Raw genomic sequence first — 14,608 nt, 5'->3', positions numbered from 1 at the left:
TTCTTGTTTCTCAATTCAGCCACACATAGAACGGATGAAAAGTGGAGGAAGTGGTTTCTGTTGGTGCTAAGTAAAATACTGTCTGATTTACAACCCACATTCAGGTGCGAGAAAAAAGCAACTCCCCTACACCAATCCAGAATCTGTGCAGATAACAAAAAAGTGAAGAATAGCACCGTTGTTAAGAATGGGTTTTGAGATTTATTTCAAATTAATAGTCACTCAGAAACCAAAGACCTGCTAGTGGCTAGTGACTAAAATAGTTTCAACATGCAACATAACCTTCAGCTTACAAAAGGATGGTAGAAACTAATATCTAATATTTATCTTGTCTCTAGCTGTCTTTTGTTTGATTTACTGTACTATGAAGTTTACATGACATAAAGTTGGTTAAAAAAAAAAAAAAATTAATGTAAATTATACTCATTATTTCAATTTAGGATTTTTCATTCCCATAAAATGCCACCAGAACTGCCTCACAAACAATGTTTACTGGCAGTTAGCTAAGAAAGGACTTGACTTGAAAGATCATTACACCGGGTTACCACTGTAAGGACTCCACTGCATGAATACTGAGACAGTGCTACTGTCACATCCATGCTTTTAACTTCATATAAACTCAGAAGTCTCTACAACTTACAGGTTGCTTTTGATAAGAGTAGCATGCTTTCAATAAAATTGCAAATCAATTTGTTAAATTATTTCTTACAGTGAAATATTTGAACTTCAGGGAAACTCCGAAGCCTCTGCAGCCACTTTCATGTGACTGTGTTTGAAAAAAGCAAACTGCAGCACTTCTTACAACATTTATTACATGCAATTCATTACAAATTCAGATCCCCAAAAAACAGCAAAACAAGTTTAACTAGTGTGTGTACATATATTCTGCCTCATTCAGCGTGAGAGACGCAACTAGTTCATTATAGAGATCATACCATGCCAGAAAGAACATTCACTTAGCTCAACATTTGAGTTTCTGGAATTCCAGAACTGTTTTAAGAAAAGGGATGAGAATCAGAAAGGTTGATTCGTAATTTCCACGAAAGGAAAGCAAAAAAATTTTCATTGTCTGCTGAATTCAGCTGTATGTTGCATGAAAGCATAATCCTTCTAGGTTCACAAGGTTCTTATCATGAATAGTCAGTACAATATAATGAGATGCTTTTAGTACTTTTTTTTTTTTCATACTTTCTATTTTTATATATTCATCAATCATCAGTGACTCAAAGAGCAACAGCATGAAGTTCAGCAAAGGAAAACAATGGACACAGGCACAGGCTGGGAGGCAAGTGGCTGGAGAGGAGCTCATCAGAAAGGACCTCGAGCTGCTGATAATGGCAAGCTGAGCATAAGCAAACTGCATTATGAGGTGCCTTAAACAAACCACAGTCAGCCAGTCTTTTGTATTTGACTGTGTAGTCTACGACCTTAAATACAGTAAGAAGTTAACAGGAGATCTGAGTCATTACATTTAAATATTTTATAATTAGAATCTTCCTATGTTTCAGCAATCCTAAAACTCAAGGAAAAAAATAATTTACAGATTCAACATATGTCAGAGAGGCTACACTCTGTGGGCGACACTTTCTAACATTGAGATAGCACAAATGAACTTTGTTCTCCAATTAATTCTGGTGCATGACCCTGCTACCAGTGAAACAAAGAAAAAATTACTGTAGCATTTGGATGATGCACACAACAATGGAAATTTGAAAGCTAAAACACTCTGATGACCAGGCATTTACTGCTTGGCTAAAGAGACTGTCAAGACTATCAAAACTGCATTTTTTTCAAAAGGTTTGCTATGGAAAAAATAAAAGAACTAGGAAATTTTTATAAGGGCGTGTAGCAACAGTATGAGGGTAGAGGTAGACTGGACAGTGGGAAAAAATTCTTTACTGTGAGGGTAGTGAGACTGGAACAGGTTGTCCAGTGAAGTTGTGAGTGCCCCCTTCCTGGAGGTGCTTAAGGCCAGGCTGGATGGGGCTTTGAGCAAACTGGTCTAGTAGGGGTTGGAGCTAGATGACCTTAAAAGTCTCTTCCAACCCAAACCATCCTATGATTCCATGATTCTATACTCTAGCTTTATGTTTCTTATCACCATTGTTCCAAAATAGTACCTTTTCCTTTCCTCCACCAACCTCTAACAGCTAAAGAGGACATGAGAAATCATATGCTGTAGCTCATCCCAAGTTAGATTCTTGCCAACTCGCCGCTAAGATACAGTCACAAAGAGTAAAGACAAGATGCTTTTACTCCATAAAGTCTAAGAAACAGAAATCATGCAAAGACTGAAATTAATAAGAAATCCTTATTAAATGGCTTCTGTAGCAAATTAAGGGTACTAGCTAGCTTGCAGGGATTTCAAATGCTTCAAAGATCCAGAGTACATTTCTTAAATGGATGACATGCACAGCTACCTGGGCACACTGAGGAAAGCTAATCTGCAATCCAGCCGTAGTTGAACTGTGATACTATAGGCATACTACATATGAATCTAACCTGAGTTTCAGGAAAGTCTAAGTAATGCATGTACACAGATTGAGCTGACTACGAAGAAAATGCCCCAAAATATCTGCTAATAGAAATCCACAAAAGCTAAGCACTTGATAAAGATTGTAAATGAACTATCTAAAAATCTGAGGACTAGACTATACATGTACACAAGTATGTGTATTCGCATCTACATAAATGTATGTATATACATGTATCTATGTTTCTGTAAAATGATCTCCTCGTATTTATTAAAGACATTCCAGTTCCATTCTCCTCACAAGGGACTGTAACAGTATAAATACTTTTTTCTATATAAACACAAATCGCTGTAATTTATATACCTGATCGTGGAAAGGATACAGGACATGGCTTTGAAATACATTTTTAATTGCAAACTAAAACAATGTGCACATAGCATTCTTTACCAATCAAAACATAAAGCATGGTAGTAACAAAGACACACATTTTCTGTCAACATTCACCAATATGTAACTCGGACATTTGCAATTTTATGAAAACAAAAACTCCTAAAGGTCCTAAAATCTATATTCTTTAATTTGCATTAGTATCCAACTTGAAAGGGGCATAGTATATAATAGCTTATATGACAGACATAGCAATTCCTACCTGTGGTGAGGAGAAATCTTAATAAAAGGTAGCACCAAGCAGAAGGTAATAAGAGCAAGAAAGTCCTTCCACCAACTTCAAAAGGTTTTTGAATTAGGTATTAGCATAACAGGTGACTTTCCAACCAATCTTTTCCTGGTTTATAAACAGATTTCATAACTTACAAATTGATTGTTTAAAGTCTGCTTATTTCAGAACCTGGGACACACATGAATGACCTTTCCTGCTTTTCCTATACTACTGTTTTCAAAGCAAAATATACATGAATTAAAGACGTTTTATGTTATTATTCTATCTCTGGAAAGGGTGAAAAAAGAAAGAAAGAAAATGTTTACAGGTAAACCAAAGAAAAAAATCAAATAATAATCCTGGTTTCCTAGCATTAGCCCTCGACTTATTCATAGATATATATTACATCTATTCAAAAATAATAGAAGAAAGCCCTCACAAACTCTTCTTCAAGTAATTTCTAATTAGATTTCACATACACGTGCTCAAATCAACATTCAGCAGAGTCCATCAAACTGAGCGCATCCACAGTAACTGTGAGGTAGCCTGATTTGCCTATGTTGCTTCCAATATCATGCATTTAAATCTTTGGTGCAGCTCTGCAGAACATATCCTATAGCCACAGAGCTCAAGTAAGAACACATGTAACATGAAGAAGCCCTATGCACAGATGTACAAATACACTGTTGTATTGACTTTCCTAAGAGAGTAGAGGTCTTTTAATGCTAGCTTGTTTTAACAAATTAAAGACTGACTTCATTAGAGATAGACATCTCAAGACAAATAAAAAAGAATACTGAGGAGGCTGTCTTCTGTACTCAGCTATCTAGCTATGTTGCCAAAAAACACCTGACTCCACATAACAAGTTCACCTTAATTATCACAGTGGTGCACTGGCTTCTCACTAAGTACTGTGAAAAACTAGAAAACAACTCTTTGATTTGAGAATTCCATATTTCAAAGAGGTCAGCTGTTTCTTTGCATCACAACATCACAATCTTCTCAAGACCACTGATCTCCTGTGTACCAGGCCTAGAAGTGCTCCTCATAAAATGTGACTGAACAGGAGCTACAGAGCAATAGTCCAAATGAATCAACTTTAAGGCATGTACAATATAGATACAATTTTTATTTCATAGCTTCGCGTGAAAATGAGTTTCATGTTATTGCTCGAGTTAATGCTGCTTATGGTGTGTTGACTCATGATAGGAGAATTACAAGAGCAATTACACGTATAGCATACGTGTAGCATACATAAAACTCAAAATAAACAAAAGTACATACGATAATTTGGTTTGATTATCTTAAAATGACAAAGATGTGACAATTCAGTGACAAGAACAGACTCATAACAATAACTACATGACAAAAGAACGGACTGTGCAGAGCTAACTCCAAGCCTGTACGTCAGTGATTTAGACAAGCTGGATCACTGGGCTGAGGTGAATGGGATGAGGTACATCAAGGCCAAGTGTTGGGTCCTGTACTTTGGGCACAACAACCCCACGCATGTTATGGGCCTGGGGCTGAGTGGCTGGATGACTGTGAAGAAGAGAGCGACCTGGAGGTGTTGGTTGATGCTCGGCTGAACATGAGCCAACAGTGTGCCCAGGTGGCCAAGAGGGCCAACGGCATCCTGGCCTGCATTAGAAACAGTGTGGCCTGCAGGAGCAGGGAGGTGATCATTCCCTGTACTCAGCACTGGTGAGGCCGCACCTCAAGTACTATGTTCAGTTTTGGGCTCCTCACTACAGGAAAGATGTTGAGGTCCTGAAGCATGTCCAGAGAAGGGCAATGAAACTGGTGAGGGGTCTGGAGCACAAATCTTATGAGGAGCAGCTGAGGGAGCTGGGATTGTTCAGTCTGGAGAAGAGGAGGCTCAGGGGAGACCTCATTGCACTCTACAACTTCCTGAAGGGAGGCTGTGGAGAAGAGGGATTTGGCCTCATCTCCCAGGCAACGAGCAGAACACGGGGTAATGGCTGCAGAGGAGGTTGAGATTAGACATAAGGGAGAACTATTTCTCTCAGAGAGTGGTCAGGCACTGGAATGGCTGCCCAGGGAGGTGGTGGAGTCACCATCCCTGGCAGTGTTCAAGAGGCGTCTGGATGATGTGCTGCATGATATGGTTTAGTGCTTGTGGTGGCAATGCTGACAAGGAGACTAGATGATCTTGCAGGTCGTTTCCAATCGTGTGATTCTATGATTCTATGTAGGTCACTCCAAAACTAATGCTTCCTATTTCTTCCCATGGAAACAGCAGGTATAAAGAACACAATAACACCATTTGTTAGATGATATCCTGAGCTACAAGACAGTATTTCTCAGTGTGGACACCACCATTAGCTATGCATTTTTGCCAGCACTGAAGAAGAGTTTGCATGCTGCACTTGTTAAAACCTGCCTCAGCAAAGGCAACACACTGTCGCTGTCAGCATTGCTAAAACGTACCGCCCAACACCTCACTGGGCTCACATCCACTGTCTGGTCTCCATAACTATGGTCTCCATAGTAAGCATTGATGAATGTCAACGGGTGCAAGATTTTATCATAGAATCATATAAGTCGAAAGAGACCTTTACAGATAATCTAGATCAACTTCTCAGCAATGAACAGGGACATCTAGAGCCAGGTCAGGCTGCTTAAGACCCCATCCAGCCTGAGCCTGAATGTCTCCAGGGATGGAGTACACAACACCTTCTGCAGGGAGGAATTCAGTGACACACCCTTGCTTCATAAGCACATCCACGTCAGATGCCAGTTTGTCAGATTGTTTCTCTGCTGCCATCTGTTGCACAGCAGCAAACTGGAACAGAATATTTGTGGGAAGGTTCATATTAGCCATACCAGCGACATCCCTGACACTGTGAGCCAATATAAAAAAAAAAGGAGGTATTTCTTTTGGAGCAGTGCTCATAATATGCTGAAATAGCTCACGAGCATCACAAGGACTTACATACTACAAAACAATTTGCTGCTGTTGAAATTCTGTGACAGTAGCCTTCACGGTATCTTCACAAAATCTGTTTGCATTGTGACCCATTGGGAAAACACATTTTCTTTAGCTGACAAAAACAAAGTCTGAATAGAAGTTTCTACGATGTCTTGATTCTTATAACACACAGAACAAAAAATCAACTTAACATACAGAAAGTGTTAAGTAGCAGCAAAGGGCTAATTATACCATACTAACTTCCTTTTGTCTGGTATAAAAGGGACATTTTCTTACTTTGCCTGGTTGAGTATAATAGCCTATGAATTACGAGATCAAAGCAGCAAACTGTATGTTTTCTAAAGTAAGAGTTTCCTTCACCAAGTTTTACACTTACTACAGCTAAAAGAGCTGTGTGAAGGGATCAGCACTAAACCCAAAGGACAGGCTGTGCACAGCAAGAAAGAGAGCAACTCCCTCGTGCTTTCTGCAGGTCACTACCAAGGACCATGTTAGCAGATCCACACCAGACCCTTAACAGGCAGCTCTGCTGCTGCCAGTAATTAGCTTGGACAGCTCTGGCTCCAGGAGTAGCAGCAAGGCTACACCATAATGAGCTCAGCTGGGATTAGCAGGACAGGGCAGGGAACCAAGAGAGCTGAGGCATTCTGCATTGCGTATGTATCACAGAGATCAAACAAGGATGGCTGGCTAGGTTATCCCCTCACCACCTCATTCCAAAAATGAAGCACGGCAGTGTGTAAAATACAGGCTAATGAAGAGCGACACCTCCAACAGATGAGAGCCACATTAATTAACACAATCCCTAGATCATGGAATACAGTTTCTGTTAGTACTAGCAAACTTGTAACTTGTCACTGATTTAAGAGGGAGAAAAGAGCTGATGTTTTCCTTTCTGCTTTTGGCAGAAGATGGTTTTATCTTGGAATTTTGCAAGGAATTCCTTTTATGTGGCCTGCAAGGCACAACCTTCACAAAAAAAAAAAAAAAAACCAAAACAGCAGCATGTTTCTTAATGTAAACACCACTTGAGAGGCAAACTCACTTTTCAATCAATAGTTTTTCGTGTTCCATTTTGAAAAAAGCCAGTTCATTCCACATAGCAGCAAAATCCTCCTGGCAAAGCTGGCAGGCATCTGCACGCTGGTATCTGCCTTTACTGCTTACAGTCCTGTTTGTGAATGAAAAGAGGTTGGTTGTTTTTTTAAATAACTACGTGCTTTAGGAACACTATAATCACAAAAACACCCTTGCATTCACAGCATACAGATTCTTAATTATGGCATCTATTGAATACAAATCTTGATGGATGAATGGAGGCATACGTTCTGTGAAGCATGACACGTTAAATGCATTATAAAAAAGTTCATTAAGTAGTTTGAGACAGAAATCTAACTGGTATGGTAACAACATACTCTCAACTGAGAGCAGTATCATTTGGGTTTATTCTGTCAGCCTTCCTTATAATACTGATAGTTGAAAGCAAAAGGTGAAACCATCACCAGTCTATTGCAAAAAAAAATGTGAGACACCAGCTCCTTAAATGCCCCTGAAAAGCAGTCTGGAAGTTGTATAAATACCTGCTCTAATTCAGTTGTTGATCTACTGATTAATTAAAAATAAGGAAAAAATATTTAGAAGAAAAGAAGAAGCAACTGTAAATTTTTTTACAATATTCCTTTCAATAGACTAGTTTTCATGTGTTTTAAAAGTGGAAAAGATAAACAAAGATAAACACTTGCAATTTTGAATTTTGATTGGGCATGGAAATAGATTTTAAGAAAGTGTCATAACCTCATAAAGCCCCATCATCTTTGCAGTCCCCTACGTCAGTGAAAGTTGTATGCACATTGACAGGTAGATTAGGTCCCATCAGCTGCCATACAGATAACAAACTCTATCCTCTGGAGAATCAGAAAGAATGGGGACCTCCATCACAGAGGATCCTAAGTATCATGTAAATACTTGATACTGATTTCTTAATGCACAATTTACATTACACCAGCAATATAAAGCTTTTTGAGATGTCAAAGTAATAGTGCAAGGTGTAACAATTGACAGACTGCTTTTGTTTGTGACTTGGCTACTCTTCCTTGTCGGCATATTAAAATAAATAAAATAAAAAAAATCCCTTTCAGTATTGTCTTACTTCATGAAATTCTCTTCTGATTATAAAAACCAGAAAGTCTACTTCTTAGTTCAACTTAACGACAGTTTAAAAAAAAAAAAAATCAGATTAATGAATAAAGTTTTCAATATTACGCTTTCCATAATATCTACTTTTCCCAGATACCCTCCTGTCAGAACACAAGCAGATCTCATTCATTTTGAACAGAAACAGGGGTTGCTCTTCTCTCTCTCCTTTTTTAGTTTGCCTTTTTTTTTTTCCCACTTTCTCATCTGTCCTTTTTTTAAGCTATCAGAACTAGAATTCTCAAAGCTTCACTATGAAAATTTGAATGTACCACCTCTAGGCTGAATTTTTTATCCTTTCAGCTTTACTCTCTCCGTGAACCATGAATGCCTACTTAGCTTATAGACACAGAAATAAACAACTATCATCTAGAAGGTTTTCAGTTTGCACTGAAATAAAAAAAACTCCCAAAGAAGTATAAGATAAAATCCACCCTTTATTCCAACATAAACAAGACCTTTCTTTTCTAATTTAAAAAAACCTATTAGTTATTCGTGCTTCTGTATTTTAAAAGAATCCTCCTGTGCTACCAATGCATGTAGCATTATTTTATCTTCATCTAGACTTTTTTTCTTTTTAAAAGACAAACTATGATTAGGAAATGCTACAGTATTAAAAATGTACTTAAATAAGTCAAAGCATGAAGTATGTATGAGGGACAGTTTTCATTCACAGTCAGCATAGATTCTCTAAATGGCTATTATTACTTTTGCAGCAGTTTCTGTGACTATTTTTTTGTCTGTAGAGATCTTTTAAGTCTGTCTCAAGATGAATCAGGATTGCACTAATTAAGGAAATAATTATTTCTAGTAAAACACACGTATACCCAAAACTCTGGGTGCTTGCTGAAATCCTACAAAAGTATCCAGGACATCAGGACTCCCTTGAAGTAGGGCCCAAAATCCGTACCTCAGCAGTGTTTGATAATTGAAGTGATAAAAATGTCTTTATATTTTCAAATGCAACTGTTTACCAACAATACTAACTCCAAAAACAAATTTCTCCATAAAATTTTGACTGTTCTATATAGAATTTAATGGTGAACTACACATAGGATATTGACTATTTAAATTTTGATGTGCTAGAGTTTTCACATTCTCTTTTTTATCCACTCATAAAGATATTTTACAGCAATATTATTATAAAATCATCAGAAATATTTGATTTTATCATCATTTAACATTTGAAAAAATCCTGCTCTTCATGCACATACTCTTTTTTCCCTGTAAAAAGGGATATTTTAGGATTATCCTCAGTTAATGCTTGAATCACTAAATGTTTCACACAGAGGCTATTAGTTTTTTATTGTTTAATGAAAAATCTACTTCAAAAAACTATTCAAAACATAAGGAGCAATTGTTCCATTATAGAAAATTCAAAACATACACAGTCAACAAATTAATCAGCTGGGGAATTAGACAAGCCTAATAAGCAGCCCTAGCAGACCTCTGTCCAGTACTGACTCAGAATGAGGTCCTAATAAAATACGTCAAGGTGTCAGCTCAACGCATTTTACTTTTGGTTACAACTGCAATTTTTGTCATATAGGGGTATGTCGTGTATTCTGCTTTAACAAAGTCTTGATTAACACATAGCAGCTTCTTGCTTGAAATCAAATTCTCTTTTGAATGCCTGCAAAATAATTTTGTTCAGATTTCTAGTGTAAGGGAAATGTTTTTAATGAGCTATGTAACTTACCTGCTATCATCCTCTTCCCACTGCTTTAATTGCTCTTTTAGTGCTCTGTAGTTGGTCTGTAACATCTGCAGCCTTTCTTTGCGTTTTTCATGGGCTGCTCTTAGCTCATCAGTTTCTTGAGTCTGAATAGCACCAAAAAGAAACAAAATCAGAGTTTGGCAAAATGCAAGAGAATTTCAGAGATCTAAAGAAAAAAAGTTCTACTTAATTCACTGATAAAAGCCTACGAAATCTAAACTTAAATGTAAGGAATTACAGTCTCTGAGGTCAAATACAGTTACACTATTTTTCAACTCTAATTTCAGACAATTTGTCAAACCTTTTTTTACTTGTTGCTAAAAAATTTTAGAAAATGTCCTATAAAAATACCTGTGTTCATCTTGTGAATGTATCAGAGTAACATACCTAAAAATGCAAAGACTGAAAAAAGATATATTTCCCTATGAACGACTTTTCTTTCTGTATGGAACAGTACTGGCCACAATGAACTCCGCAGTAAAAAAATACCTTAATTTAAATGATACGAAGGTTCCCTTAATTTTTTTATAAATATAGATATATACATGAGCCTGCAACACCCATGCTTTGGCCAGTACCTGTGCAACAAAAAAGAAAGATGATCAAAGCTTGCAATAATTTTAGTAATAAAAAACTTCTCTTTCACAGAAAGAAAAAATAAGATGTGGTTTGACTCACACAAGATATCATCATGACAGTTGGAAGCAATAATTTAAAAATCATTAAAAAATCACGTTTCCATTAGTGACAATACTGTGTTCTGAAAATAAATAAATAAATAAAAACACAAAAAGAATATTAAGGGAAGGACATTCTCTAGTGTGAAGAAAGTTGAATTCTGGCCTACAGTAGCAAAGAATTTACCAGACAACACTCAGTAGTAAAATCTATTCTGACTGCTGCATTTTCAATTCAGTAAGTACTCTGCTTGTACACTGACTACTGAACAAGCTCCTTAAGATCTGTGTAAATCACAATACTTTATTTGTATGCATTATATGCATGCTTGTATGCATAATATAAGCAAGGAAGTCTTTCTGTATTAGCCCATAAATAAGACAGAGTGACATGCAACAAGAATTAAACCCCAGCATAAAAAAAATGTCAAGGGTTTCTAAAGAAGTACTAACTACAAGATACTTAGACTAAATATAGCTTCTGAAATATAGCCCAGTTTTCATGACACATTAAAAGAGCTGTAAAAACATTAGCCAAAAAAAAATCAGCTAAAATTTCATATGCTGCTATTTATGTAATAAGATTATTTGATATTGCTCGTGAAAATCAATCAAGCTTGGTAAGACACTGCAAAGTAGTATCTTCAATATAAAGCCTATTCAGCATAAAGCCCATAAGTATAAAATATAAAGTTTATTAGCATTAAGTATTTTCAAAGGTGTAACCAAGAGCAGACTGTGGCCTCCTCTATTGATAAATCTAATATTTTCATTATTGTTTACCTGTTTTATTATCCATTCCCTTACAGTCACTCCCTTGTCAATTGCTCTGTTTTTGCTGAGGAAGGAATTAGACAAATAACTGTCCTAATCACTTTGTCTTATTAAAGCATTAATCACTTCAGAACTTGATATTTACTCTGTTATATTTCCATAAGCTCAGTTTAGTTCCACCTTCCCCTAATTTAATTGTATTTTATAATAATTAAGCTGTCTTGTATATAGTTTTCTAGGTAGTGATGGAAACGGATCCACCTCCAGCAGTGGATCTCCACATTATTCTCCACCTCTCCACAGCCGTACTGTAACACTTCATGTCACACACTGACAGGTAAAGTCCGATCTGCAACAGAAACTACTCAACCACCACTGAAATTCATCCTGTTGTTATCACAGCTAAGCTTAACAGTGTTCCTTCTCTCTCACACAATCATATATCAAGTCTCCCCTACAGACTAGTCCACACATTTTGGCCCAATAATCTGCAGAACTTTTGAACTTTAATCAAAAAGAATGAGAAAATTTCAAGTGAAGTTCTCTTGCTTTTTTTAGTGACTTTCCCCAAAAAGTCAGGGATATCTTCTCTGCCAGAGATCACAGCTTCCAACAACCAACTCACTTCTCAAAGACAACAATATACTTTGTGGGCACCAGCTTAACTACCAGCTTGATAATACATCACTCAAAATCCATTAAAACACTGTCTTTCCTATAGAAGAGTGAAATACAGGATGCTATGTTACTTTCCAATATGTCTTGGTATGCAGAAATGAAGTAGATTCTGTATCAAAACTATGGACACTGAAGTTATAAGAATTTACATATTTGACCTGTTTGTATTACTAGTAATTACAGTAAAAGTTGAAGTTCTCTGGCTAGAACTGAACCAGATGATGAGAACTGGGAAGTCCTGGAATGGGACTTTCCCTTTTTCTGCTTTTTTTGTAATGCTGACTGGGCTGAAAAAAAAGTAAATAAAGCTATTCAAATCCCTTTTATTTATTTACTTATTTTAGGCTAAGATACAGAAAATATACAATACCAATAAAGTTACTTTGATGTTATTCTGACCTTATTAGCTGCCATACTGGCAATGGCCTCATTGAATTCTGTACGTTGTGACACAAGAGATCTCAATACCTGTGCCACCGCAGCTTTTTCAGTCAATTAATGAATATTACAAAAGAAGTGAACCAACTTGGCTACAAATATTAAAGGAGATCATATTGTCAGTTTCATGGGTAAATATAAAAGTTAGCCTTTAAGGACTTCATGGATTAGAGAAATGATGAGGAGAGATCCCACACTTGTAATATATGCAGGCTGCTCTGAAAGTAATGCCTCCTCTTTATTTCCATGGAAACTACAACAGATACAAAAAGTGCAGTAATGCAATTTGATAGAGCAAATTCTCAGCTACAAGACACTGTTTTTCAACGTAGGCACTGCTATGCATTTTCGCCAGCAATGAACAAGAGCCTGTATGCCACGCTTGTAAAAATCTGCACAGTGGTCTGGAATGTGGCTTGCATGAAAGCACATCGCTGTTGCCATTGCTGAAACACATCACTTACCACCTCACTGTGTTCACATCCACATCCATTTAGTCTCAGAAACATTCAGTGTGTCAGTGAATGTCAATGGGTGCTATTTTTTCTGCATAGAGGAACTCAGTGACACACCGCTGCTTCACATGCCCTTCCATGACAGGCACCACTCTGTCAAGAGTGCCCTTCTGCTGCCTTCTGTCACACAGTAACAAAATGTAATGTAATACTGGTAGGAAGGTTCAGCCTCTACTGCCATACCACCAGCTCCCGCCTCTAACATCATGAGTCAACAGAATAACATAGAAGGCGTTACTTTCAGAGCAGCTCTCGTATAGGCTGCAGATTCTTAAGTTAAGCTTCAGGAATAAAAAGAACAAACGGAAAAGGCAGTAAGGCAAGTATCATAACTGATCTGTGTTATGAGCCCATGAACAAAGAATAACAATATTTTCTCTTCTATATTTGCTTAGAAATTCAGAGCGTTTCTCTGCACTTCTCCTTCCATAAGAAACCCCCAAGCAGCATGGGACTTTGTATTACTCAGAACAACAATCATATACACTGATGTGCTAGCTTTTGCAGCAGAGGGTGGAGCAACTTTAGTACACACTGCTACAATCATCTGCAGTAACTGCCAGGCCAACATGGAGTAAAAACCACAATGCCTGTCAAAGGTAAGTTCTCAGGTACAGCTGATAAGACCTGCATCTCTCAACAGAGAGAAACAATACCAAATTAATCTTCTGCAACCCCAGGAACAAAGAGCAAGACAGACTGACAGACCTACTCAAATCCAAGTCATTGTTCCTATTCACATACTGCTTGCGTAGCATAACAAACTGCCACTTGTGGTAGAATATAATTCCTACTCACATTCCTTTGTAAAATCAACCTATTGCATAGGAGCACAAGGAAGGAACTCAGGAATATGCCTTGCAGGACTGCATTAATTTTTACATTTGATAGTTATCAAAGCAGGTTAAATACAACCAGTACCATTTTAAGATATATTACTGACCAACAGAAAACAACAAAGGAATAGAAGGAGAGAATGAACTGTAAACGATTGTGAATGTTTACAAAAATGTGACTCAGAGTTTGGGTTTTGGTTTTGTTTGATTGCTTTGAAAGGCATTCAGAGCTGCAACAAGAAACCAATAGGTCATTTTAAATGTTGCCTTTTTTTCCTCAAGAAAAGCAAACAAACAAATAAACAAACAAAAGCCTAGAAAATTGGCAATTGTAATATATGCTCAGTGAAGCCTTTCTACCAACAAGGTTTTTTTTATTTTTATTTCACTTTACAGTATCCGTTCGAACAACCTCTTCTGAGGCGTAACTTTTAAGAGTACAAGGGGTAACATCTGTTCCAAGTAATTGACTTCAGAATTTAAAGTACCGGCTTCACTGTATGATAAAATATTTTCTTTGTACTTTGTGCTTCATTTTACTTCTATATGAATACATGAATTTCCTGGAATGCATATTCTCAAAAATAAAATTTGAAAAAGGATGTATTCTTGATAACATAGCTTGAAATTCAGGCTGTCACAGGATGGTAGGAGATTCTTTGCAGTAAAGAAAAAAAGGCAAACTAACGGAGAAT

At 37.0% G+C, this 14,608-nt stretch overlaps 1 protein-coding gene across 6 annotated transcripts in view; it reads right to left on the bottom strand.

Annotated features, from left to right (window-relative positions):
• Positions 1 to 14,608, bottom strand: part of CNTLN (centlein) — a 185,955-nt gene that overhangs the window by 86,121 nt on the left and 85,226 nt on the right. For all 6 annotated transcript variants that reach the window (XM_048931533.1, XM_048931532.1, XM_048931534.1 and 3 more), the window contains 2 exons: positions 9,978 to 10,099; positions 7,131 to 7,256 (listed from right to left, as the gene is read on the bottom strand). In XM_048931533.1, the coding sequence (XP_048787490.1) occupies positions 7,131 to 7,256; positions 9,978 to 10,099 (248 nt within the window). The remainder of the gene's footprint in view (positions 1 to 7,130; positions 7,257 to 9,977; positions 10,100 to 14,608) is intronic.

Source organism: Lagopus muta, chromosome Z (assembly GCF_023343835.1).
Source record: "Lagopus muta isolate bLagMut1 chromosome Z, bLagMut1 primary, whole genome shotgun sequence".
In the NCBI taxonomy this organism is placed as follows: Eukaryota; Metazoa; Chordata; class Aves; order Galliformes; family Phasianidae; genus Lagopus; species Lagopus muta.
The sequence above is the reverse complement of the archived record's forward strand: the minus strand, read 5'-3'. Positions and strand labels throughout refer to the sequence as shown.